Raw genomic sequence first — 22,184 nt, forward strand, 5'->3', positions numbered from 1 at the left:
ATCAAATGAGAAAATCGTACACAGTTCATGCTCCTCTCAAAATGCCAATCCCCTTTCCCAAAGACGCCAATACCCGATCTATCTAGGTATCCCAGGGTTTTCGATTGAAATCCAAACACACATTGGAGCGGCCATCGGCTCTTGGTTATCCTAGTATTCTGTCAAGTAGAAAATACTTGGGTTCAACTTTTTCGGCCAAACTGCTCTCGCTCCCTTCTTTTGCTCTCGCCTTCGCACACTTATCGTCAAAAACACAAGGAAATAATAAGACAAGGAACATCTCTCACAAGAGAAGAGATGCTTCCTATGCCTCGGTAATGTTTCTCGCCAGGGCACCACCAGCCTGGATCTCATTCGGTGCAAACTTGATCCCACTAGCCGAGGCAGCAATCTGCGACTTGGGCGCGTACGCCGATGTCGCGCTGCCACTGCGGAGAACCTCTGCGCGCGTAACGCCGAACTTTTCGGGGGAGAGACCCATGGAGCGGAGGAAGTGCACTGTCTCGGTCCACTCCTGGTCCTTGCGGGCCGCGTCCCAGCCGAGCTCCTCGGCCATGACGTCAATCACGCGCGGGAGGGCGCGGAGCGCGGACTCAGCGTCGAGGAAGGCGAGGCGGGTGCGGCGGGAGATGAGGTCCGTTGCTGTGAGGGCGGCCTCGGCGCGGACGCCGTGGCGGATCTCGCCCTCGACAAAGGGGAAGTTGGGGATGATGCGCTCGCGGTCGGCGGGGGTAGTGGCGACGGACCAGGCGCGGTCGCCGTAGTTGTGGGCTAGGTGGTGGGCGACGTCGCTGTCGAGGCCGAAGTGGGTGATGAGGTGGCCGGGGAGGTGCTTTGAGAAGCCGTGGGCGCCGACGAGGGGGATCTTGGTGGTGATGCAGGCGCCGGTTGTGGTGAAGGTGGGGAGGCCTGCGCCGGAGATGTCGGGGAGGGAGACGGGCTTGGGAGTGAGGTTGAAAGTCTTGATGGCTTCGTCGACGGCGTCTTCGGCCATTTGACGGTAGGTTGTCCACTTTCCGCCTGCGCAGGTGAGGAGGCCGGAGGAGGAGACGGTGACGAGGTGGGAGCGGACGAGGGATTCGGTGTTCTTTGCGTTGGGGTCCTTGACCAGGGGGCGGATTCCTAGCGTGGGATGTTAGTTTTCTTGGTTTTGAAAGCGATATCGGAGGGAGAGTGAATGAGTAAACTTACCAGACCAGGCGGAGAGAACGTCGGCACGGGACAGGGCGGACTCGGGGGTAATCAACTTGTTGACCTCCTTGAGAATGAACTTGATGTCGTCCTCGCGGGCAATGGGCTCGCGCTCGATGGGGGCAGCGTTATCCGTGGTTCCAGCCAGAGTGTATCCTTGCCAGGGGAGGACAAAAATGACACGACCGTCCGAGGTAGCAGCATCCAAGAGACCGATTCCGTTGGGGCAGATGTCACCAGGCAACATGATGTGAGCACCAGAGGCCGGGGCGACGATGGGCTTGCGGTCCGGGTTGTCCATGCACTCGATTGCGTCGGCAAAGGGGCCAGTAGCGTTGATGACGCCCTTTGCGCGGACGGCGAAGGGGGCGCTGCCGGGGGACTTGACGTCGCGGACTTGCGCGCCCGTGATCTTGCCGGTGGAGGAGTTCTTTTCCAGAGAGGTGACTTCGACGTGGTTGAGGACGGTGGCGCCGTAAAAGGCAGCCGTAAGGGCGAGGGAGACGTTCATGCGGGAGTCGTTGTGCTGGCCGTCGTAGTAGACGAGGGCGCCAACCATGTTATCCTTTCTGAGTTTGGGGAAAGCCTCCATGGCCTTCTTGGTAGAGACGTAGTAGGAGCTCTCGAGGCCTTGGGAGCCAGCGAGCAGATCGTAGGCCTTTGTGCCGGCCCAGAAGTATGGGGTTTGCCACCACTTTTGGATGGGCAGGAGAATGGGCAGAGAAGAGGACAGGTGCGGGGCGACGTTGAGGAAAGTCTTGCGCTCGTGGAGGGCCTCCATGACGAGCTCGAGCTGGGAGTAGTCGAGGTTCCAGACGGCCTTTTCGAGGTAACGAACGCCGCCGTGGACGAGCTTGGTGCTCTTAGATGAGGTTCCGGCGGAGAAGTCGTCGCGCTCGACGAGGGCGACCTTGAGGCCGCGGGTGACGGCGTCGAGGGCGATGCCAGTTCCCGTAGCGCCGCCGCCGATGACGAGGAGGTCATACTCTTGAGCATCGGAGTTGTGGGCGCGCAAGTCGGCCAGCTGGGAGGCGCGGTCCTTTGTGGCGGGGAATGAGGGCGGGATGATCTTGCCTTGGTCGTCGCGCTTGAGGTCGACGAGGGCCTTATCGAAGTTGTGAGCGCCGCGGCCGCTGAGGAAGGTTGAGTAGGCGACGACACCACCAGTTGCCGCTGCGGCGGCGATGGCGACGGGCCTTCTCAGGCTCGAGAAACGAGACGCCATGTTGGCGGGTGTTTCTTGTGTTTCTCTTTACTCGGTGAGGTTCAGACCGAGTCCGAAGAGGACGGGACGATGACGATTAGAGGTGCGTATAAGGTGGTAGGTGACCAGTCCAGGCGTGTAGGGTAGGATGCCTGTTGTATTTACTTTCCCTTAATGGTGATGAGGGAAGGATTCACAAGTTGATGATCCTGAGAGGAATCAGGAAGGTGAAGGGGAGGGAGGAGAAGTAGTAAGAGGTAGGAAGGAGGAGAAATGCTCGAGGGCTTAAGAGGGACCGAAGGGGTTGAGGATTGTCGATCGGTAGATGACCCAAGAGAGTGGGTAGATTCCGAGGATGGCACGGGTGGCAGAACAGAAAAGCAGGAAGCTGTCCTGGTCCGGGCTGGGCCGCCTCAGCCGCAACTTTGGACTTTTATTCGTGGAATGACACCCCGAGCTCGAGAAGGAATGGTCCCGTTCGGCGCGAGCAAAAATCTTCCGTTGGACTGACTGGGCAGGGCGGGAGCAGGGGAGGTGGGTAGCGGAGATGGAAGAGAGCGTGAGGGCGAATGTGAGGAAAAAATAAATAAAAAAATAACGAAACTTGAGCCAGCAAGAAGAGGCTAAAAGTAGATCGGGGGAGGGGGGTACGGGGATACCTGTGATGACGGAGATCGGGGGACAGAGAGACATGCAGCTTTGGCCGGTAGCGATCGATGGACTAGGCACTCCGTGAACGCCAGCTCAGACAGCTCGAGGTCTTGCCCGCATTGCCAATTGGATCTTACCCCCACGTGGTCGCAGGCGCGTCTGCGGTATGGCGGCATGGCCCCGAACGCCCGACTCTCATCTTGAGACTTCCAGTGATACCTTGTCTGTTCTGCGGGACCACCCTGCCTGCATTCCTTATACTATGCCACATCACTACGTGCTATCATCTATGGACTGCTTTGGTTTGCTGGTAACTCCATTGCTCACTTCATCCGTCACGTTGTGGTGGTGAATGGGGGCGGTAGTGAATGGCAAACGGCCTCCCGTCCGAAAACAGCAAAGTGCTCGAGTCGGGGTCTGACATCATGGCACCGAGCTCACTCCGAGCTAGCAATTAGCAAGCAAAACAGCACGCCTGCGCCTGACTGAGGGGGCCCGCTTCTTGTTCGTCATGTCGGTAACGGCGCAGGATCCAGTATGGAGAAATGAATGGGGAAAGGCACGCAAATCTGGAGGTGGCACGGTGGGAAAGGGACGTAGGTGCCATGCCATCCGTATGCGTAGAGGATCCGTAAATTGTATGGTGTTTCCAGTCAGAGCCTCAAATGTGCCATCAGGGGTCCATCTGCACTTCGGTGTTTACAATCCGAGATGGTGACACGGTTTCGGTATTCTCTCGGTGCTGGTGAGACTTGTGCCCCTGTCTCGGTGCTCTCGGTTGATATGGCCGACCACTGAAGAAGAATTGGAGAAGGCGCCGCCCAGGTCCCGCAAAAGACTTGGAAGGCACGATGAGTGAGGGTCTGAGGAAGGAGGTGGGGTCACAGATTTGGAGACGGCAGGGACGGTTCCACCTTGTTATTCGCAACTTACTTCGCAATGATCGGCGGAATCCTCCGGCCGAAAAAAGTACGTATCTTACCACTTTAGCCCCTGCTGCCAGCCCTGACCCCCTTTTCCCGTGCCACACGTGCCTTCTCCTCTTTTTGCTTTTTCTCACCACCACCGAGGGGTACGTATCCACTTGAGTAATTGGACGGCGATACTGCGGGCTCGACTCTCGCTCGTCCTCGGTGTTGCATTCCCGTCACCACATCCACACCGCAGAGCACCACCGCATACCACCAGCAATCCAATCACGCTCACTACAGAATCAGCAGCGAATGCACAGTAACCTCGCCTGCTGGATCTCGAGACACGCATTGCAGACGCCGTACGGCCACGGAGTACCTCGATCCAGTATTAACAATCACCATTGCCAAACGGCGACCACACGGGCGACCCAGCAATCGGCCCGGCGAATGGCCCGCGACTGATTTCTCCTCGTCGACTCCTCCCAAACGTCTCCATCAGAGTCCATCGTGGGATGTTTGCCCACCCAGCGCCACGCCATACTGCCGCTAACTACCCTTATCCTCTGCCATCCTCACATGTCGGCCCTTATACAGGGGCCTGATTACTCTGGGTCTCGCCTCACTTCCCAAGTTGAGGCCCGATTGTGAGGCTTGCCCAAAGCCCAAGGGGTCTCAACCAGCCTCAATAGCCAAACATTTTCTTTCAGGGCGGATATCTGGTTCATCTTAAGAACCAGATGCCATCCGCTTGCTGTCCGCCGCCGTCCGTTTTTGGTTCCCGGCGACGGGTGGCTGCATCACACATACGCCGCGCCATTTTGGTGGTGACCGAAGTATCGGGATTCACAGCCAACAAACGCCGTCCACTCCAGCCTGCGATCGTTCCCTTTATTTCGGCTACAAATCATCGACTAGCCCACCCACCATGGCATCACATACATACGATTCACTACCACAGCTCGCCAATCAATCCGAGTCAGCAAAACCTGCCTTCAGCCTGCCGACTCATCCCTCCTGACCCAGCTATTTCCGCAACTTTTCACGATCATCGATCACGCGCAAAGCCCCTTCGCAATGCAGCGGCCGACGTCGCTCGACTTACAAGTCACTCTACCTCTGCCATGTACCTCGACCTGCTCTTGTACGGGTACTTGGGGAGTGTCCGGACACGAACCCCTCCTAGGATACGACCGCGGTAGGGACACCGTTGTTGCACCCGCACCGCACCCGCACGCCGCAGGCACACACCCGCCGTCCACCCTCCGTCGCCGCTACCAAGTTCTTCGCTGCACATCCCGCGGCCGCCACGGCCACGCCCCAGAGCCACGCCGAACATCCCGCGCCGCCCCTCGCAATTTGCGTGCAGAAAGTGGGAGGAAGCAAACCGAGGTGGCACATGTGTGGAATGCTGCCAATCCACAAACAATTCACCACTCAGCCCCCCCCACCAACACGGTTACGATACCGTCAGTTTTCTTGGGAGGGGGCGCTGGGCCAGATTTGGTTGCCAGTCTGTCCAAGTATTGCGTCCCAGGTCCCTGTCCAAGACAGCCACACGACGCAGCTCGAAATAGTCCTTCACCCCCGTTGACTTACACGCAACCACAGGTCAACCCATCACCTTGTCCTCGTTTGATGGCCTTGATTTGCGTCAAGGTTTCGAAACTCGCAGGTTGCAGCTGCGCCCCACGGCACGTTCGCAGTCCAGAGTGCCAATCTTAGCACTGCGACAATTATCACACCCAGAGTTCGTCGACTCGCGCTACCAAACCTTCCAGCCAATCTGAGTAAGATGGACCAGGTCCCAGGGTGCAACTTGACAGCGACGTTTCCTGCATGTCCACTAGCTCTTGGCTGTTTCTACCCCGCGCTTCCAGACGAAGCACCAGCCAGACTCAACCTTATCTCGTGACGGGCAACGTTCGCCGACCACTGAATAAGGGCCATCGATCGAAGGCAGCTGTCTCGCGAGTCAGCTTCTCTCAGAGTTTGGAAGAAATCGGTCTCATCGACACAATCACGATTTCGAAGTCATTGTACCCAACTGGTTCAATACACAGTTGGGTACAATACAAGCCACTACCAGACACTGACACAAGCAACGGCCGCTGGGCACTGCTCCGCCTCGCATTACAACTTTGCTATAACTCTACATACAGGAAATTCATAGGTACTAGGTGGTGATTGGGCATCCAGACCATCCAGAAAGACAGTCATCCGAGTTCATCGCCATGCGACCACCTCTTGACATCACCTCCCGTCGCCACTCCGTCCAATCCGCGCCCACTCCCGCCTTGACGTGGACGGTAGTTCAGGCGACAACAGACCACTCTCCCCAACTCTGCCCATCTTCACCGTAAGCTAAGCGCCCAGTTCTTGCGAATGGCAAGTTGTCACCAAAGCTTGAACAACTCATCAGGGCCCATCCGAAGTCCTCGCAATGCACCCTTTTTTGTTGCATGAATGAGGACTTCCAGGCGTTGGTGAGCTGGATGCACACAGGAAGCATGGGCGTCGTGATGCCTAAGCTTACGTAGCTTACACGGTAGGTTCCCAACTACTCGTCTTCTGCTGTCTGCCCGTCTCTTCCAAAGGTCAAGCAAGAGTCGGCTACAGACGGCGGCTGCAAGATGCCCACCCATTTCCCCAAGCTGTGGTTGACTGGATCATGACTGGGGCCCCATTCGGTGTTGATACTGCGATGGCTACCGAGTCCACGAGACGAGACTATTGGATTCCAGACATACCAAAAGAGAATGTGCAACCGCGAACCCAGACCGTCGGGGTAGCTGTCAGGGCCAAACTTGAGCATCTCTGGCCTCTGAGAGGTCAGAGGCGGGACCCTATTCGCGGTTCACCACACCAAAACCCCAGTCTCCCAACAAGATGCAAGCCCACGCTATCATTGATTGCATGCAGAGTGCGAGCAATTTTGTTGGTCTGGATTCTCAGGGTCTGGTGGTGGTGGTCCAGCTTGCTTGCTGCACTGGAAGCGAGATTCCAGCAGCGTGGGCAGGTTCCTCCCGCTAGCCAAGTTGGCGGGCACTGGGCAGGGCGGCCCCCGTAATTTGGGACCATGTCTCTGAGCAAAAACCCCCGACTTGACGGAAGAATTGTTCACATGGCCCGCCCTCGGGGCATCGTGCCAATCTTCCAGCGAAGGTGGCTTTTTCTTTTCTGTGCTCAAGGGTCTTCACGAACATACTAATTGCTGCCATGGGCGCACATGTCTCTTCATCGTAGTCTGGAGCCTTGTGTTCTTGCTGGGCACTCTTCTTCGTTCTTTGCGTAGTCACTGGGAAACATTCTTGAACTTTGAAAACGTTGTGATTGAAAATATGACACCGCTAATACCGCCCACGCCGATGAACCCAGCAGCAGCACCTCAGCACCCCAACAGACAGCAAGCAAAAAAAAAAAAAAAAAAACAAGAAATAGGAACGACGGAAAAAAAGCAAGCAAGCAAAGCTTCTGATATCGATTTCTTTCGCCCGTGTTCGCTTTTTTGGTTTTGGACCGTAAGACAGACCATCTTTTTTGGTGTTTCCTTTTTGTTTCTTCCATTTTGTTTCGCTTGGGATTGCGAGAGATGCTCAAGTCTCTTGGAACTTCTGATCTCACCAGAGGAAAGACTCCGAGTCAGTCGCCCGTCCCAAGTCTCTCTCTGTCTCTCATCTCGTCTCTTTTCTCGTTATCCGAAACCCGTGGTATCATTGTCTGCCAGTTTCTTTGCCTTTCTCACTCTCGCACACTCATAAGAGATCATCGTCGAGGTTGTCATTCATCATGAAGGACAGTCCCACACGATAGGATTCCGGTGTCAATCTCATCACTCATCAAGATGATGATAACATCTCTCTCACTTTCTCATCATCAAACGCACAAATCGGTCACACACATCGATGGAAGAGCCAGGCACTCTACACCTTCTCCAAGCGGTTCTTGTAGGTGTTGGACCAGACGTCTCGGCGAGGGCGGAAGAGTCTTGTGAGGCCAAAGTATGGCGTGTTGATGGGGCTCTCGCCGGTGAAGATGAAGACGTCGTACAGGAAGCCGCCAAAGAGGGTACCGAAGAAAGGAGCGACCATGGGGATCTATGGAGATGAGAACGTTAGTCACGGAATCTTGGGACGAGGATGTGAAAAGGATTCGCCACTCGGAAAGACGACATCGGCGGAGGACCACATGACCAGCGCATACGACGACGAAAAGACCGAGCCCCATTAGAAGAAAGGGGGAAGCCGAGGCAGGCAGGAAAAGGAATTTCTTGCTGCTTACCCAGAAATAGTATCCACCAGCGGACCACACATCAGACCCGTATCCGACAATGTACGAAACCAGGCGGGGGCCAAAGTCACGCGCCAGGTTGATGGCGTAGCCAGTCTCCCAACCGAAGCAGGCACCGATGCCAAAAATCAGGAAGAAGAGGGCCAAGGGCATAAAGGGGCCGGCGGCTCCGTTGGCGGGGTCGGCGAGGGCAAAGATTGAGAACATGAGAATGGTGGACGCCACGATTTCCGAAAAGAACATGCCCGTCCGGGTCATGAAGGCGGCCGGGTACGTGCAAAAGATGCCGGCGGACGAGTTGACGCCGCCGACGGTGCGGATGCCCGGGCCGCCCTCAAAGTTGTCAATGGCGCTGATGTAGTTTCCGTACACGATGAAGGCGCCCGCCATGGCGCCCAGGAGCTGGCCGATGAAGTAGATGGGGAATTTGCGCCACGGGTGGCCGCGGTATACGCAGTTGGCGAGTGTCACTGCCGGGTTGAGGTGACCGCCGGATTTCTTGCCCACGTAGACGCCGAGCATGACTGCCAATCTATGAAATAATGAGTTAGTTGACTCGTTCTTTGTCTTCTCTCTCTTTTTGCCACTCCGCTTCCAACGAGGCTCTCGTTCCATCTGAGAATTTTCAAGATGAAAAGCCGCGCGCTCGTGAAGTGAAGTCGCAATAACGGGAAGAATCAAAACTTACCCCCAACCCCAAGAGATACTCTGGTAGTCACCCTTGGTGCTGTTGCTAAGAACGACCTGGGCAACGACACCGTCGCCAAAGAGGATCATAATCATGGTTCCAAAGAACTCGGAGAAGCCATCCTGGCAGTTCTCACGGATACGCGACCACCACAGTTGCTCCTCCTCGTGATGAGGAGGGAGCATGCTGCCGACGGCGTGCTCCTCGTGGGTCTCTTCGCCTCCCATGTCGTGCTTGAAAGTTGGAATATGCTGCTTGCCGACGGACGACGACTCTGACACCGATTCCGCTGTATGGACAGTGATGACCATTAGAAACCCGATACGATAACGATTACGATTTTCTCCAAGGACGAAGGGATTCGAGGGAGATGGAGATGGAGATGGATGGAGGGTGAGAGTGAGAAGGGACTTTGAGAAGGAAGAGAGATGGAGAAGGAGAGAAGGCAAGAAACGCGGGGACGGTGAGATGAAGATGAGATGAAGAGACGGACAAAGGTCTGGCCAAAGTATCATCCCACGTCCTTCCCATGGGGAAGCAGCATCTTCTTATGGTCCCCACGGGCTCGTGGTGTTCCCACGGGGCTGGACACCGTTGCAACCAATCCACCGGGTTTGGCAATCATTCTTTGGGGAAAAGAGGAGAGAGGGGACCGCCATAGGGATGGATGGACACATTGAGATGGGGCGGGGTGTTGATACTGGGGGAGTGAGGAGTGGCAGTGGAAGTGGGAGGGGGTCAAGGGGGGCGTATACGGTATCGCCAAACGGAAATCATGGACGCTTACCCATCTTTGGTCACTTTGCAGACAAGTTGTATGCTTGACTTGATTCTTTTCTTCTTCGTTTTCCCTCCAGAGGGTTAGGGGTGTTGCGTTATTGTGGATCTCTTAGACCGAGATCACTGATCAAAAGACAGATTTTCTTCCGGGATCCCACGAGGCTTGGGATTACAACGACCTGCGCGCGGCGGCGACTGATAGGAGATTGGCTCGAATCCTTGGAATGGCTTCCACAATTCCGGATATCTGGGATCACCGACAGTTCGTCGTTTGGGACGAACAACCTCGGTGATACGAAAAGGAACGAAGAGAGAAAAACTCGACTATTGTTCCTAAACGGGATTCGTGCGTTACGGGTCTCGCGGAGAGATGGAGATTGGCACGCGGGATGAGGAGACCGAGGAGAAAGATACTTGACGATGGACGGTATGGGATGGGTTGGTTGAGCGGAGGAGTGCAAAAAAATCGAACGATGTGGGCGGGTGAGATGAAAGTCGCTCAGTTTGTGCGTGTGTCCGGCTCGGTCAGGTGTGTGTGTGTATGTGAGAGGGAAGAAAAAAAAAGAGAGAAAGAAGATGGCACGAAGGTGGGACAAGGGGATATGATGCAGTTCGGTGGCTCACACCGAAGTTGAAGCGGTTTGACGGCCGAGATGGACGAGACGTTGTCGCCGGACGGCGGCCGAGGCTTTGATGAAGAGGAATTCTGGACCTCTGCTGGCTTTGGTGTACTTTGGGTGGTGCTTCTCTCTCCCTCGTCTCTTCTTGGCCTTGTCCACCCCGCTCATTAAAGGAAGGGACCCCCTTCTCCGGGTTTGCGCCAAGGCAGATGTGGTGTGCGTGCCGAACGGATCAGGAAGAGGATGTACGGATACCCTCTGCGTCTTCGTGAGTAAGGAGACAGGACGCACAAGGTTGCACAATGTAGAGGTACGGAAACGACGAAGCTTCTCCACTCGCGCCACTAATAGGCTTCACTTCCCAGCAAGAAGAATGTGTGTGAGAAATGCGCGCCGGAGCCCAGGGGAAGGACTAATGCCCTTTGCAACCTCCCATGGGATGAAATATGTGGTTCCTCAGAGGTAAGCTTCTGGGGCAAGTTCCCACGTGTGGAGGGGGGCGAGTGATGCCAGTGGTGACTATAGTCTGTGAGAGAACGGAGTTGTAGTACAAGGGGAGCGGGCGCGTGAGGTTGAAGGATGTGGGATTGAGTAAGAGGGACGAAAAGAAGAGGGGACTTCTTTCTTTGGCCTGCCACTGCTTGCAAGGAGGCTGGAGTGATCGCGTGGTGGATTAAACGGGTGGGCTTGAGGTGAGTTTTCGGTGCGTCTTCCGAGCCAAGGACCCAGTTTGAATGAATCCTTCCTAATCGTCGTTCAAAAGTATAGAGACGTGTGTGACGGGGAAAGCGAATAGAAAAAGTTGATTACGCGGGGCCAAGTCGTCGCATGCAGCAACTCAATTCTCCTTGCTTGTTTCCAGTCAGTCAGCTTTCCCCGAGCTTTGTCCAGTTACAAGACAGAAATCTGGGGGAGAAGTACTGAAAGTCTCATGACCTGCCAGAGCTTGTCGTCCTTGCTCCTTGGTTTGCCGATTGATTAAAGCCGAGTTTGAACTTTGACTGATCAGATCGGAAGATTGCCTCTTCCATGATGCATCCCTGAACCCATCTGGGGCCCGGGCGATGGCCGCCAAGGGTCCATAGAGAGAGGTGGAGCCGCTCCATCATCCATGGACCAAATCTGACAGTGACGAGCGCGGGCGAGCCACACCACACCAAAACTATGTAACCAGCCGCGGCAAAACGTCATACACGAAGGGTACGCCTATCATCATTGGCGTGTGGTGGTGCGCGGCGTTCCATGGTGTCGACCGAAGGAGAAGAAGAGACGGACTACTTCCCGTTGAAACCCATTTGCGGCTCATTTTTTTTTTTTGCTCTTGTGTCTCTCGTTTCCGCCAGTCAAGGTTCAAGCGTTTCTTCCAATGACGATAGTCGTCCACATCCAGATGGGGAAAAGACGAGAAGCCAGAAAAAAAGTCTACACGGCGAGCCGAGGCCACCGTGAGCCCTCTACTCTCCTCGGCGGGCAGCACTGGCAGGCGACAGAAGAGTCTTCTTGTTGGTTCCATCCATGCCATCCTCCAGGCAAACCCATTCTGCCCAAAGCTCCAGCTGGCCCCAAGCAAGCCGGGTCCGGCGTCGTCCTTGGTCTGCTTCGTAACGGGACTTTCGCCTCTTTCCCCGCAGTTGGTTACTCGAAATTGGACAAATGAGATGCAAGGTGGGAGGGCGGGTGCAACGTAGTGGAGGGGAACCAGGTCAGCGATGTGAGAAATGGTTTGTCGGTCTTGTCCCGTTTTTGACAAGACGATGGGCACGATGGGCGGCAGGGGGTGCAATGGTGTTCTTCTCGAAACGCATGCAGGTCGGCAAATGGTTTGGAGCAATTGCCTATGGGTTCATGGCCCATGGGGTAGTATCTGCCATGGCTGCATAGATACCTAGACACGTTCGTAGGTCTTCGGGATGGCCCAGAAAGAGAAGACTCTCTGAATCAGTATCCGCAAGAGTCGAGACTCTTGATCGGAATGACTGGCAGATTAGTCTGTCGGTTCGTTCGGCCACTGCTTCTAGCGTTGGCGTTGGAAACTCGTTGCAATTGTTGCCTCTGGTTGGTCGGTCGTCCGCGGCGCCGAATCCCATTTGCCGCTGAATATGGCTTTTAAGACAACGAACATGGATATGCCCTCGTTGGAACGGGGTCGTAAACATCTTCGGCCCGGCGTCTTTGCCTTTTCCATGCTGGAAATGTGTCACCTGTTCGTGTGCGCAAAATAGCATCAGCAAGCAACTAGTAGCAGAACCAGTAGCAAACGCCAAAGGCACAGAAAAAAGACCCAGCCAGCAAACCAGAGGCGCAGGCACCGCACGCGGGCGCGGAGGTGGCCGCTGCATCCTCCTCCCGTCCAGCTCTAGCCCATGTAGGCAAGGCCACCAGCCCATCTTCTTTTCTGCTCGACCAGTGACCTGCGTGTTTGCCAAGGTGCTTGCTTTAGTTCGCAGAAGAGTCGAGCACTCGAGGTAGCATGCCGTCTTTGCTCGTAGTCGACCCCGCTTTCTGGGGCGAGCCTCGGGCCACCGGTGCTTCATAAAGAGATAAAGGCCGGCATACGGCCGGACCCACCGATGCCTCCGTGAGAGCTCGCCGACGCAGACCGAAACTGCTGCTGTTGCAGTGCGACCTGGAATGACATCAGCCCCATCACGAGGTGATCCGGCCCCCGTCTTCCTCCACTTTTGCTCGCTGCTCACGGCCGACGTTGCTTGTCAATGTCGAACAATGACCGAAGTAACTCGGGGCGTCCACCCCGAACTTTTGGTTCCCCAACTTTCTCGTATGCCTGCTCCCGAATCTGTACTAAGCACAAGTTACCAACAACTGGTCAGTGTGCCAGTCAGCCGTCAAGGTAGTCAATCTATGGATACCATACCCGTATAGACCAACAAGTACCTACACACCCTTGGTATCTGTACAGATAGACTCGTGAGACTCCGGAGCAGTGGTACGCAGACAGACAGACCGGTTGCTTGCATCTCTCGTTCCGGCTTCTCGCGTGGAAGGATTCGACGGCCTGTCAGATTCTTTAGAACGCTTCCAACGCAACCCCGTTCGATCCGTTCGCATTTCCCCAGTGGGGATTGGTCTTGCATCCGGGGACCCCCCCTTTGACACACCAGCGGTTTTTTCCTCTTGACCCAAGCCCAGCTCCTTGGTCCTCATTTCGTGACATCTCCACACGATCTGGGGATGGGGTAAGAGAGATGCATGGAAATGAGGGGTAGCTCTCGAAGAAAGCTGTTTGTTCCCCATGGAGGGAGCTAACCCGACACGCCGCGTGCCCTTTTGCGTTGCGCTTCCGAGAACTGGAGCTTGCTGCTTGCTGCTGACTGCTGAAGAGCTGAGAGTTTCCCACATGTGCGGCACCTACAAATATTTTTGGTCAGCCCTTGAAACTTTGGTCTTTCGTCGTGTGTCTCTCTCACTCCCTTCTCCTCATCCCGTCCATCAAGATACCCAAAATTGTCCGTCCCTTTCTCTTCTCTGCCGCTGCCACGCCACGCCGTTGCCGTCTTTGAATGCTCTCGTCTCTTCTCCCCGGCCGATTCAAACAAACTTCAGACAACATGTCTCCTACTTCTGTAAACGGTGGTGCTGGCTCCAACATCTCCTTTGTTGGTGCCATTGACCAGGGCACCACGAGCACCCGCTTCCTCATCTTCAACCCCCACGGTGAGGTCGTTGCGACTCACCAGCTCGAGTTCAAGCAGATCTACCCCAACCCAGGGTAAGTCAATCCCCATGCGACCACCATTGGCGCATTGAAGTTATTGCGCCGAGTGAGAAATTAACTCCATTGCGACAGCTGGCACGAGCATGACCCCGAGGAACTCGTTGCCTCCGTCGAGACGTGCATTGACGGCGCCGTCCAGGCTTTCGAGACTCAGGGCCACTCCCGCGACCAGATCAAGGCCGTCGGCATCACCAACCAGAGAGAAACCACCGTCCTTTGGGATACCACCACCGGCAAGGCTCTGTACAATGCCATCGTCTGGACCGACACCCGTACCAAGGACCTCGTTCGCCGTCTGAAGCAGCGTCTCGGCGCGAGCGAGCTTACCCAGCGATGCGGTCTTCCCCTCTCCACATACCCCTCCGTCGGCAAGCTTCTCTGGCTCCTGGAGAACAGCCCTGAGGTTAAGGATGCCTACGAGCGTGGTGTTCTGGCCTTCGGTACCATTGACACCTGGTTGGTCTACAAGCTTAACGGCGGTACTGCGCGCGATGTCTACGTGTCGGATCCCTCCAACGCCGCTCGTACCATGTTCATGAACATTCACACTCTCAAGTACGATGAGGACCTCATTGATTGGTTCAGAATCGACCCCAAGAAGGTCAAGCTCGCCAAGATTGTTCGATCTTCTGATCCCGAGGCGTATGGTACGCTCCACAACACTGTTCTCAGCGGTACCAAGATCACTGGTTGCTTGGGTGACCAGTCCGCTGCTCTGGTCGGTCAGAAGGGCTTCACGGCCGGTCTCGCAAAGAACACCTATGGCACGGGTTGCTTCTTGCTCTACAACATCGGACCTAAGCCCGTCATTTCATCCCACGGCCTCTTGACCACTGTCGCTTTCGACTTCGGCCCTGGCAAGACCATGTACGCTCTCGAGGGTAGCATTGCTGTTGCTGGATCCAGTGTTAAGTTCCTGGTCGACAACTTTGGCTTCATGGAGTCTTCTTCCAAGCTCAGTGCACTCGCCGAGACGGTCGAGGATAACGGTGGTTGCACATTCGTCACTGCCTTCAGTGGACTCTTCGCGCCTTACTGGATCGACGATGCTCGTGGAACCATCTTCGGTATTACCGCCTACACCCAGCGTGGCCACATCGCCCGCGCTACCCTTGAGGCCACCTGCTTCCAGACCAAGGCCATCTTGGATTCCATGGAAAAGGACAGCGGTGCAGCCCTGACTGAGCTTGCCGTTGACGGTGGCATGTGCAACTCCGATCTCGTCATGCAGGTAAGAATAGAACCCCCGGACCTTTTCCGAACCTCGGGCGGAGAAATCAAGCTGACCCATGTACTCCGTAACAGACCCAGTCCGACATCATTGGCATCCCTGTCAACCGCCCAGGCATGCGCGAGACCACTGCCCTCGGCGCGGCCATCGCGGCAGGCTTCGCTGTCGGCGTCTGGAAGAGCTTCGACGAATTGAAGGACGTCAACCTCGAGGGTCGCACCATCTTCAAGCCCCAGATCTCCAACGAGGATGCCTCTGAGCGCTTCGGCCGCTGGGAGAAGGCCGTCCAGATGAGCAAGGGCTGGTCGAGCTAGAGGGGTTTTGCTTGGGAGTTCTTCACGTGATAATGTCTTCTTTTTCTTCGTTTCGATATACCACAGTCTGTTGTTTGGGAGGTCCAATCACGATGGCGCACGCACATGCGACCCGGCGCCGCTTGGAGAGAAAAATCCAATCTGTATCATAGGTAGCACGGCAGTATGACGACGCATTTTGCCTCTGTCGGAAACTCGATTTTGTGCGCCAGAAGCTGGTTCCTTTGCCCTGTTCACTGATGCAAGTCTTTGTAAGAGCGCCAAGCGGACGGCTTCAGGGAAAGCCGCAGTTGCATCGCGGTCTCGACCCGTCTCCACGTGCGCGTGTTCCTTGTGAAATCCGGATGATCGGAGCGTAAATCGTCGTCCATAACCCCGTTCGAACTGAGTCGTGAACCAGGCAGAAGCGGAATGCGGTGACTTCATCGCCATTCCCCGACCTGCTGCGCGGCCTTGTTCCGAGGATGTGAGAAACAAGGACCCTCCTCTCGCTGTGGATGTTGTTAGTTGTAGCCTGCCTTGCCAGTCACCCGCTGACTACTGAATCTTGGGCCTGCGGAAGAAGACATCGTCGAAGCCACTGCCGTTTACCCCCACCTTGGACGGTTGCATCGCCCCATGGATGATCCTCGCGGTAGCAGGCCTGACAGGGGAACAGCAAGGAGCGGGGGAGAGTTCGGAGTGGCCGGGGTGCGGCGCTGTTTGCCGTATGGAGGGGGGTTTTCGGTAGCAAACTTGGAGAAGAAAATTGAGGGGAACTGTTCTAACAGAGGCGGCCGGCGCGGTTCCTGCATGTCTTGCGGTAGTCTGTATTAGCACCGTTGTCCCGTCGTAGTGACCAGTGTCATAGCTGATGGCTTCGGAGATGGCTCTGGTTATCGTAATCGCCCCCAAGGGCTCATCATTGGGCGCAACGATCTCCCCTCATCCGTTGCGTCCATCCCATGCCGCGGGCGGATGTTGTGTGTTACGGGTTTCCGGGAAAATGAGGATTCTGGGCGCAACTGGTTGGTGCGCATTGGCGGCACGGCGGAGTCTTTATTTCTGGTACTGTACACAGTTCCGTCGTCTTCCGTCGTGTATGCTTGTAATGTGTATACTCTGTACCATCACTAGTTGGCAGACAAGACAGGACGGTCAGACCGCGTAAAATAAGGGACGGTGACAGAGTTGCGCAAGAGATCCAACTCTTATTGTGGACGAGAGTGGGCCGACAACTGGATCTCGTTTTTTCTGCCCTCCGTGGCAGCCATCTCTTCTCATGACGTGTCGGGAGAGAACACCGAAGGGCCCCGTCCCCCTCTCACACTTGGTCAGACTCAGACACTCGAGTGCTTGCTGACAAAGTCCCTCATCGCGGCCTTGGCTTCCCGAATCTTTTCCACCTAGTCGACTAGCCTTTTTTGCCTCTCGCTGAAGACTCGGTGCTTGTCTTCCATCTCTCTCCACTTGTTGCTTCGACTTGCAGACTGCACTCTGCAGGTTCGCGCACACAGACTGACTGACTGGACTGACATTGCAGCGCTGACAGTAGCACTGCACAGAAGTCTCTCTCTCTCCTGGATTCGGCTGCCCACGTTTCGCCCATCGATCCGGTCAACCAACGCGGACAAGGCCGGATATGCCCCATGCGCCCCAAGGTGCTGCGGCGCAATCCTTCACGCTCTCCAGCATCCCGGCCGGCTGAGGCAATTCGCTAGCTTGCTTTTTACTGCTTGCTGCACGCCCGTTCGTGAGTGAAATGACCACTTCCTGACATCAAATTCGGCCAGGCTCCTCACGGCTCCATCCAAAAAGGGCCCTGATAAGAGCAACACCTTCGCAGTCCATCAAGTAAAAACGGGAAATGTGGAGTTCCCACGACCATGGGACAGATATGCTAGACACGAATGCACGTCCGCAACAAATGGCCGAGGAGGAAGCGAACTCGGTGTTCAGCCACGAAGAGGGCTCAAGTGGTGAAGATACGGCAAACAATGGCTCGGCCGGCGCCCCGAGGAAGCGTAAGAGGGAGAAGCACCAAAAGACATCGTATGTTGTGCGCTTCTGATTGTGTGACCCCCCAAATGAGATGCACGGCCATCGACTGACGCGAATCCAGTTGCGAACTGTGCAAGGCGAGGAAGGTCAAGTGCGATCGTGCAGAGCCCGCTTGTTCTTGGTGTGCCCGTCACAACCGAACCTGCGTCTATCTCGAAAGGCAGAAGCCGGGTAGCCGTATCGGCTTCAGTCTTGAACTTGAAGCAAAGGTCAACAGGCTCGATGCCCTCTTGCAGGCTCTTGGCCGCCGTGTAGAAGATCACATCGCCCATGACCACGTCGCTACATCACAGGCTCATTCGCCACCCATCAGCAATCAGGCACCATCTCAAATCGAGGGATTCCGTTCTGATGGAAATGTGAATGGCGTCAGTCCGGCCCCTGGGCTTTCAAGGGGAGCACCAACCACGAATGGAAGAACGCCAGCCTTCTCGAGCCCTTTCTGGCAAGGCGGTGATGCCCAAGAGGCGTTGCAGAATGGTGACCGGACTTCAGTTCAGGCTCTTCTGAACTTATCCGCAGGCGAGTCTTTCAGCCAAGCAGGCGCATCACCCAGCGTCAACGGGCCTCGAAAAGATGCATCCTCTGTTCCGACTGTCTCAGAATTCCCGCCCCACGACATGCTATACACGCTCGTCGACTTATACTTCAAACATTGTAACACGTGGTGTCCAATCTTGGACCGCAAAACGACCTTCGGTGCCTTTTTCGGTTCGACCTCCCTCAACGAAGCCGATCGCGTCTTGTTGCATGCCATAGTAGCAACGACGCTCAGGTTCATGAAAGACCCGCGGTTGTCGCCCGACATGCGGTCACACTACCATGCCGTGTCGAAACATAGGGTGCAGATATATGCAATGGAAAACGTGAGCATTGCCGCCTTGAGGGCTTTGGTGATACTCTGCCTGGACGAGTTGGGGACCTCGAATGGGCCGCGCGGTTGGAACATGCTTGCGTTGCTCTCGCAGAATGTGAGACAGCTGGAACTCTGCGAAGAGAGCAGCGTGTATCTTACGGCTGAGGCAGAGGAGACGCCGCACACAGGCTCAATCCGAAGAGTGGCGATGGGTCGGCCAGAATCGTGGATCGAAGACGAGGGCCGTCGACGGCTTTGCTGGATGGTTTATCTCCTTGATCGATACGCGACGATAGCGACAACGACCTTCGACTTCATGCTTGACGACAAGAAGATGAAGCGCGGTTTGCCGTGCTCATACGACCTCTTTTCGAGAAACGTTCCAGTTGAGACGAAGTCATGGAGTCCGTCATCCGATCAAACCGGCAGCCCTACTATCAACAAACCCGAGAACCTCGGCAGTTTCTCGTATCACTGCGAGATCTTGCGCATACTTAGCAAAGTCCACGACTTTTTCAAAACACCCATCGACGTAACATCATCGTCGGAAATGGCCGTTTGGCGGAACACCTACAGATCGCTAGATGGAGCGCTCGACAACTGGTTGCAGAGCTTGCCCAGCGAGTATAGCAGGATATCGGCTCTGTGCCACTCAGATCCCGCGAGCCGTGTCGCCAACTGGTTCATGCTGCATAGCGCATACGTCACGTCTGTGGTGCGTCTGCATTCCTCGGCAGCGTATCCGACTGTGAGATCTCACATCTTTGTCCCATCACATTATGCGATGCAGAGATGCTTGTCTGCCGTGCAGAGTCTAGGCGATATTGCGCAAGACGTCTTTGAGGCCAATGGTCTAGATCTCCTGGGACCGCCGTTTGCCTTCTCATTATGGGTCGCCGCAAGGCTACTACTTATTCACGCCGCGACCGTCGGGTGTCCTGTTGATCCCAAGATTGACTTTTTTATCGAAACGCTTCGCCATGTTGGACAGTATTGGGAGGTAGCGAATAACTACGCCAAAATTCTCGCTCGGGTGGTACAGCGAGGGCGTCAGGGCGACATGAGCTTTACCGCGATGAGAAAGTGAGTAGTCTCGTATGCTGTCTTGCCGTGCTCGGACTCTGCTAACAGCAATGCCTTCAGGAGTGCCCACGATCTAGTAACCTTGACATCCTCCACACGACGCTCCGGCATGGAGCCGACATCGACTCAAGTAACATCGTTGAGCGAACTGGACAACATTGACGTTTTCGACTTTTTCAATTATCCCAAGATGTCTGAGCCAAGCTCACGGGCGACAAACGGCCAGACGAATTTACTGCAGCCACAAGTGATGAGCGGGTTAGGAGGCGACCCCATGAGGACGACTGGGGTACCAGATCCAGAGTCGGATTGGCTGGGCTTCAGCACTCCCTTCAACTAAGGCTGGAGGCTGAGGCTGAGGCTACGGTCTGATTTTCCTTGTTTTATTCCCTTGACATATCGGACGTTGTTTCCACTTTTAGACAGCAAATATCATGGAAGCTGGGCCGGCGCTGGAGGCATTGACGGACTTGGTTGAGGCGTTCGTGGGGCGTTGTACCTCATTGATGGATCCCGCGTGGCTTCGCGATACAGCCGCAAGGAAGCTGGCAGATCGACCCAATTGAAACTGCTGATCCCCGCACAAGCTGAGGAGCTACAATCCACTGTGACTGGCTGAGCCACAGGGAACGTCCGTGTGTGCCATGACGTTCGTTGAAACGCTGTTCCTGGTTCTCTCCCCCATCACCTTTGACCTCGATTCTTCTCCAGACTTTGACAAACGCATCGATTGTGAGAGACATCTAGACAGAACTTTTGAAATCTTTTGAGGAAAACTGAATCAATCATGGCGCCAAACCAAGGACTCGTGCATCCCACCGAGTACGACATCAAGGACAGCAATGTTGAGCTCATTGGCACGGACATCGACCACCAAGTGAAGTACAACTCCGCCGCTACCGAGCCGGCCTGGAATGAAGGCGAGGTTGGCCAAGCCGCCGGGCTTCATGTGTGGCGTATCGAGGAATTCGAGGTCAAGCCGTGGCCTAAGGAGAAGTACGGTCAGTTCATGGATGGTGACAGCTATATCGTCCTCAACTCGTACAAGGTCGGGAGCAAAGACGACGCCGAGAAGCTAGGCCACGACATCTTCTTCTGGCTCGGCGCCCACACGTCGCAGGATGAGGCTGGTACCGCTGCGTACAAGACCGTGGAGCTGGATGAGTTCCTGCACGGAGCCGCAACGCAGCATCGCGAGCTGCAGTCGGCGCCGTCTGACGAGTTCCTGGAGCTGTTCCCCCGCATCCAAATTCGCTCTGGTGGTGTGAGATCCGGCTTCCGTCATGTCGAAGACGAGGAGCCCAAGGAGGAGATTCTCACACTGCTGCGCATCTTCAAAAACCCGTCAGTCGGTGCCAACGGCGTTGTTGTGCACGAGGTCGAGCCAACGTGGCAGAGCTTGGACGAGGACGACGTTTTCGTCCTCGACACTGGTGACAAGATCTGGCAGTGGCAGGGCAAGAGCTGCAGCCCGATGGAGAAGGCCAAGGCTGCTCAGGTCGTCAACGACATGACGCTCGCGAAGCATATCGACGTTGAGGTTCTGGCCCAAGAGGAATCGAGGTCTCGCGTGATTGTCGCTCTTCTCGGAGGCAGCGATGATACGCCTCAGTCTGGATTCCACTGTCCTAGACCGGTTAGATCGGCATCCAAGGCACACGCCGGCGAGCGACCTCAGAAGCTGTACCGTCTCAGCGATGCTTCAGGCGAGCTCAGATTCGACCTCGTCAAGGACGGCAGCAAGGCAGCTCTCTCAGACTTTGAAGAGCAGGACGTGTTTCTTTTGGACGATGCGGGCCGGGCCGTTTGGGTGTGGGAAGGACAGGGAGCAAGCCGGGGAGAGAAGGCCAACTGGCTCAGAGTTGCACAGGCGTATGTTCGACAATTGCAGGGAGGATCAGAGGCCGAGGAGGCTCATCTCACGCCTGTTGCCAAGGTGACTCAGGGTAACGAGAACAGGGCTTTCTTGAAGGCTGTGGCAGTATAATAGTTTCTGCGGTGCATCGAAGAAAAGGAGGGGTTCGTCGGCCTTTGGCTAGCCGCGAGGTTCAGGATGTAGATGCAATCGAAATAAGAGTCTTGTGTTGGTCTTGTACTACCTCGCCGTTTGAGGGAGTCACTATCTCAGGTGTATTCTGGTGATGCCTCTGCGGGTACATGATTTCGATGATGACCAAACAGAATCAATCGTCCGCAGAAGATGAACGATGATGATGGTTGCATTTGCATCTTGGATAGAAGTGTCGTTGGACTGGATGGGATCCAGGGATGTGTGGTACCGGCGGACGGAGACTTGTATCCGAGGGGAGCCAGTAGCGACAGGAAGTCACGCCTGATCGTGCCTGTCTTCAAGCGTGACATGTGCTTGCCTCTTCAGCAGGAACACCACAACGGCAAGCACTAGTACAGCTCACGGAAGAACAAACTGCACATCATCAGCTTCCATAGTTACAACACCACCAGTTCCCGTCTTTCCTCCCGTCAACTGCCGTCGTACCTGACATCTTTTAAGTACTAGGACAGGCAACATCATTCCCTACTTTAGGTAAGCAGGTTATCCTCAGATATGCTCTCGACGAAGGCAGGAAG

The 22,184-nt window shown here is 55.5% G+C and overlaps 8 protein-coding genes across 8 annotated transcripts; 4 read left to right on the forward strand and 4 right to left on the reverse strand.

The window, feature by feature from the left end:
• Window positions 1–304: 304 nt before the first annotated feature.
• BDP55DRAFT_562502 (FAD dependent oxidoreductase) lies at window positions 305–2,416 on the reverse strand (the record flags this gene model as incomplete). Its single annotated transcript, XM_060570160.1, has 2 exons — window positions 305–1,122; window positions 1,192–2,416. 2 exons carry the CDS (start codon window positions 2,414–2,416, stop codon window positions 305–307), a joined length of 2,043 nt encoding a protein of 680 aa, XP_060424415.1.
• A 2,618-nt stretch (window positions 2,417–5,034) lies between these two features.
• On the forward strand, window positions 5,035–5,682 carry BDP55DRAFT_636792 (uncharacterized protein; the record flags this gene model as incomplete). Its single annotated transcript, XM_060572932.1, has 1 exon — window positions 5,035–5,682. One exon carries the CDS (start codon window positions 5,035–5,037, stop codon window positions 5,680–5,682), a length of 648 nt encoding a protein of 215 aa, XP_060424416.1.
• Window positions 5,683–7,110: 1,428 nt separating this feature from the next.
• On the reverse strand, window positions 7,111–7,693 carry BDP55DRAFT_336461 (uncharacterized protein). The gene has a single exon (XM_060566883.1). It carries the CDS (start codon window positions 7,522–7,524, stop codon window positions 7,195–7,197), a length of 330 nt encoding a protein of 109 aa, XP_060424417.1. The 5' UTR covers window positions 7,525–7,693; the 3' UTR covers window positions 7,111–7,194.
• Window positions 7,694–7,880: 187 nt separating this feature from the next.
• Window positions 7,881–9,246, reverse strand: BDP55DRAFT_733122 (MIP family channel protein; the record flags this gene model as incomplete). The annotated part of the gene is made up of 3 exons (XM_060580034.1): window positions 7,881–8,054; window positions 8,239–8,779; window positions 8,936–9,246. The coding sequence occupies 3 exons, from the start codon at window positions 9,244–9,246 to the stop codon at window positions 7,881–7,883; spliced, it is 1,026 nt and encodes a 341-aa protein (XP_060424418.1).
• A 2,767-nt stretch (window positions 9,247–12,013) lies between these two features.
• Window positions 12,014–13,049, reverse strand: BDP55DRAFT_336358 (uncharacterized protein). Its single transcript, XM_060566882.1, has one exon. It carries the CDS (start codon window positions 12,867–12,869, stop codon window positions 12,171–12,173), a length of 699 nt encoding a protein of 232 aa, XP_060424419.1. The 5' UTR covers window positions 12,870–13,049; the 3' UTR covers window positions 12,014–12,170.
• Window positions 13,050–13,904: 855 nt separating this feature from the next.
• On the forward strand, window positions 13,905–15,616 carry BDP55DRAFT_697522 (glycerol kinase; the record flags this gene model as incomplete). The annotated part of the gene is made up of 3 exons (XM_060577691.1): window positions 13,905–14,065; window positions 14,144–15,302; window positions 15,377–15,616. 3 exons carry the CDS (start codon window positions 13,905–13,907, stop codon window positions 15,614–15,616), a joined length of 1,560 nt encoding a protein of 519 aa, XP_060424420.1.
• A 1,876-nt stretch (window positions 15,617–17,492) lies between these two features.
• Window positions 17,493–19,935, forward strand: BDP55DRAFT_697523 (fungal-specific transcription factor domain-containing protein; the record flags this gene model as incomplete). The annotated part of the gene is made up of 3 exons (XM_060577692.1): window positions 17,493–17,647; window positions 17,718–19,595; window positions 19,656–19,935. The coding sequence occupies 3 exons, from the start codon at window positions 17,493–17,495 to the stop codon at window positions 19,933–19,935; spliced, it is 2,313 nt and encodes a 770-aa protein (XP_060424421.1).
• Window positions 19,936–20,382: 447 nt separating this feature from the next.
• BDP55DRAFT_733125 (gelsolin) lies at window positions 20,383–21,582 on the forward strand (the record flags this gene model as incomplete). Its single annotated transcript, XM_060580035.1, has 1 exon — window positions 20,383–21,582. The coding sequence occupies one exon, from the start codon at window positions 20,383–20,385 to the stop codon at window positions 21,580–21,582; it is 1,200 nt and encodes a 399-aa protein (XP_060424422.1).
• Window positions 21,583–22,184: the final 602 nt, after the last annotated feature.

The sequence above is a fragment of the Colletotrichum godetiae genome (genome assembly GCF_030913485.1).
Source record: "Colletotrichum godetiae strain CBS 193.32 chromosome Unknown BDP55scaffold_58, whole genome shotgun sequence".
In the NCBI taxonomy this organism is placed as follows: Eukaryota; Fungi; Ascomycota; class Sordariomycetes; order Glomerellales; family Glomerellaceae; genus Colletotrichum; species Colletotrichum godetiae.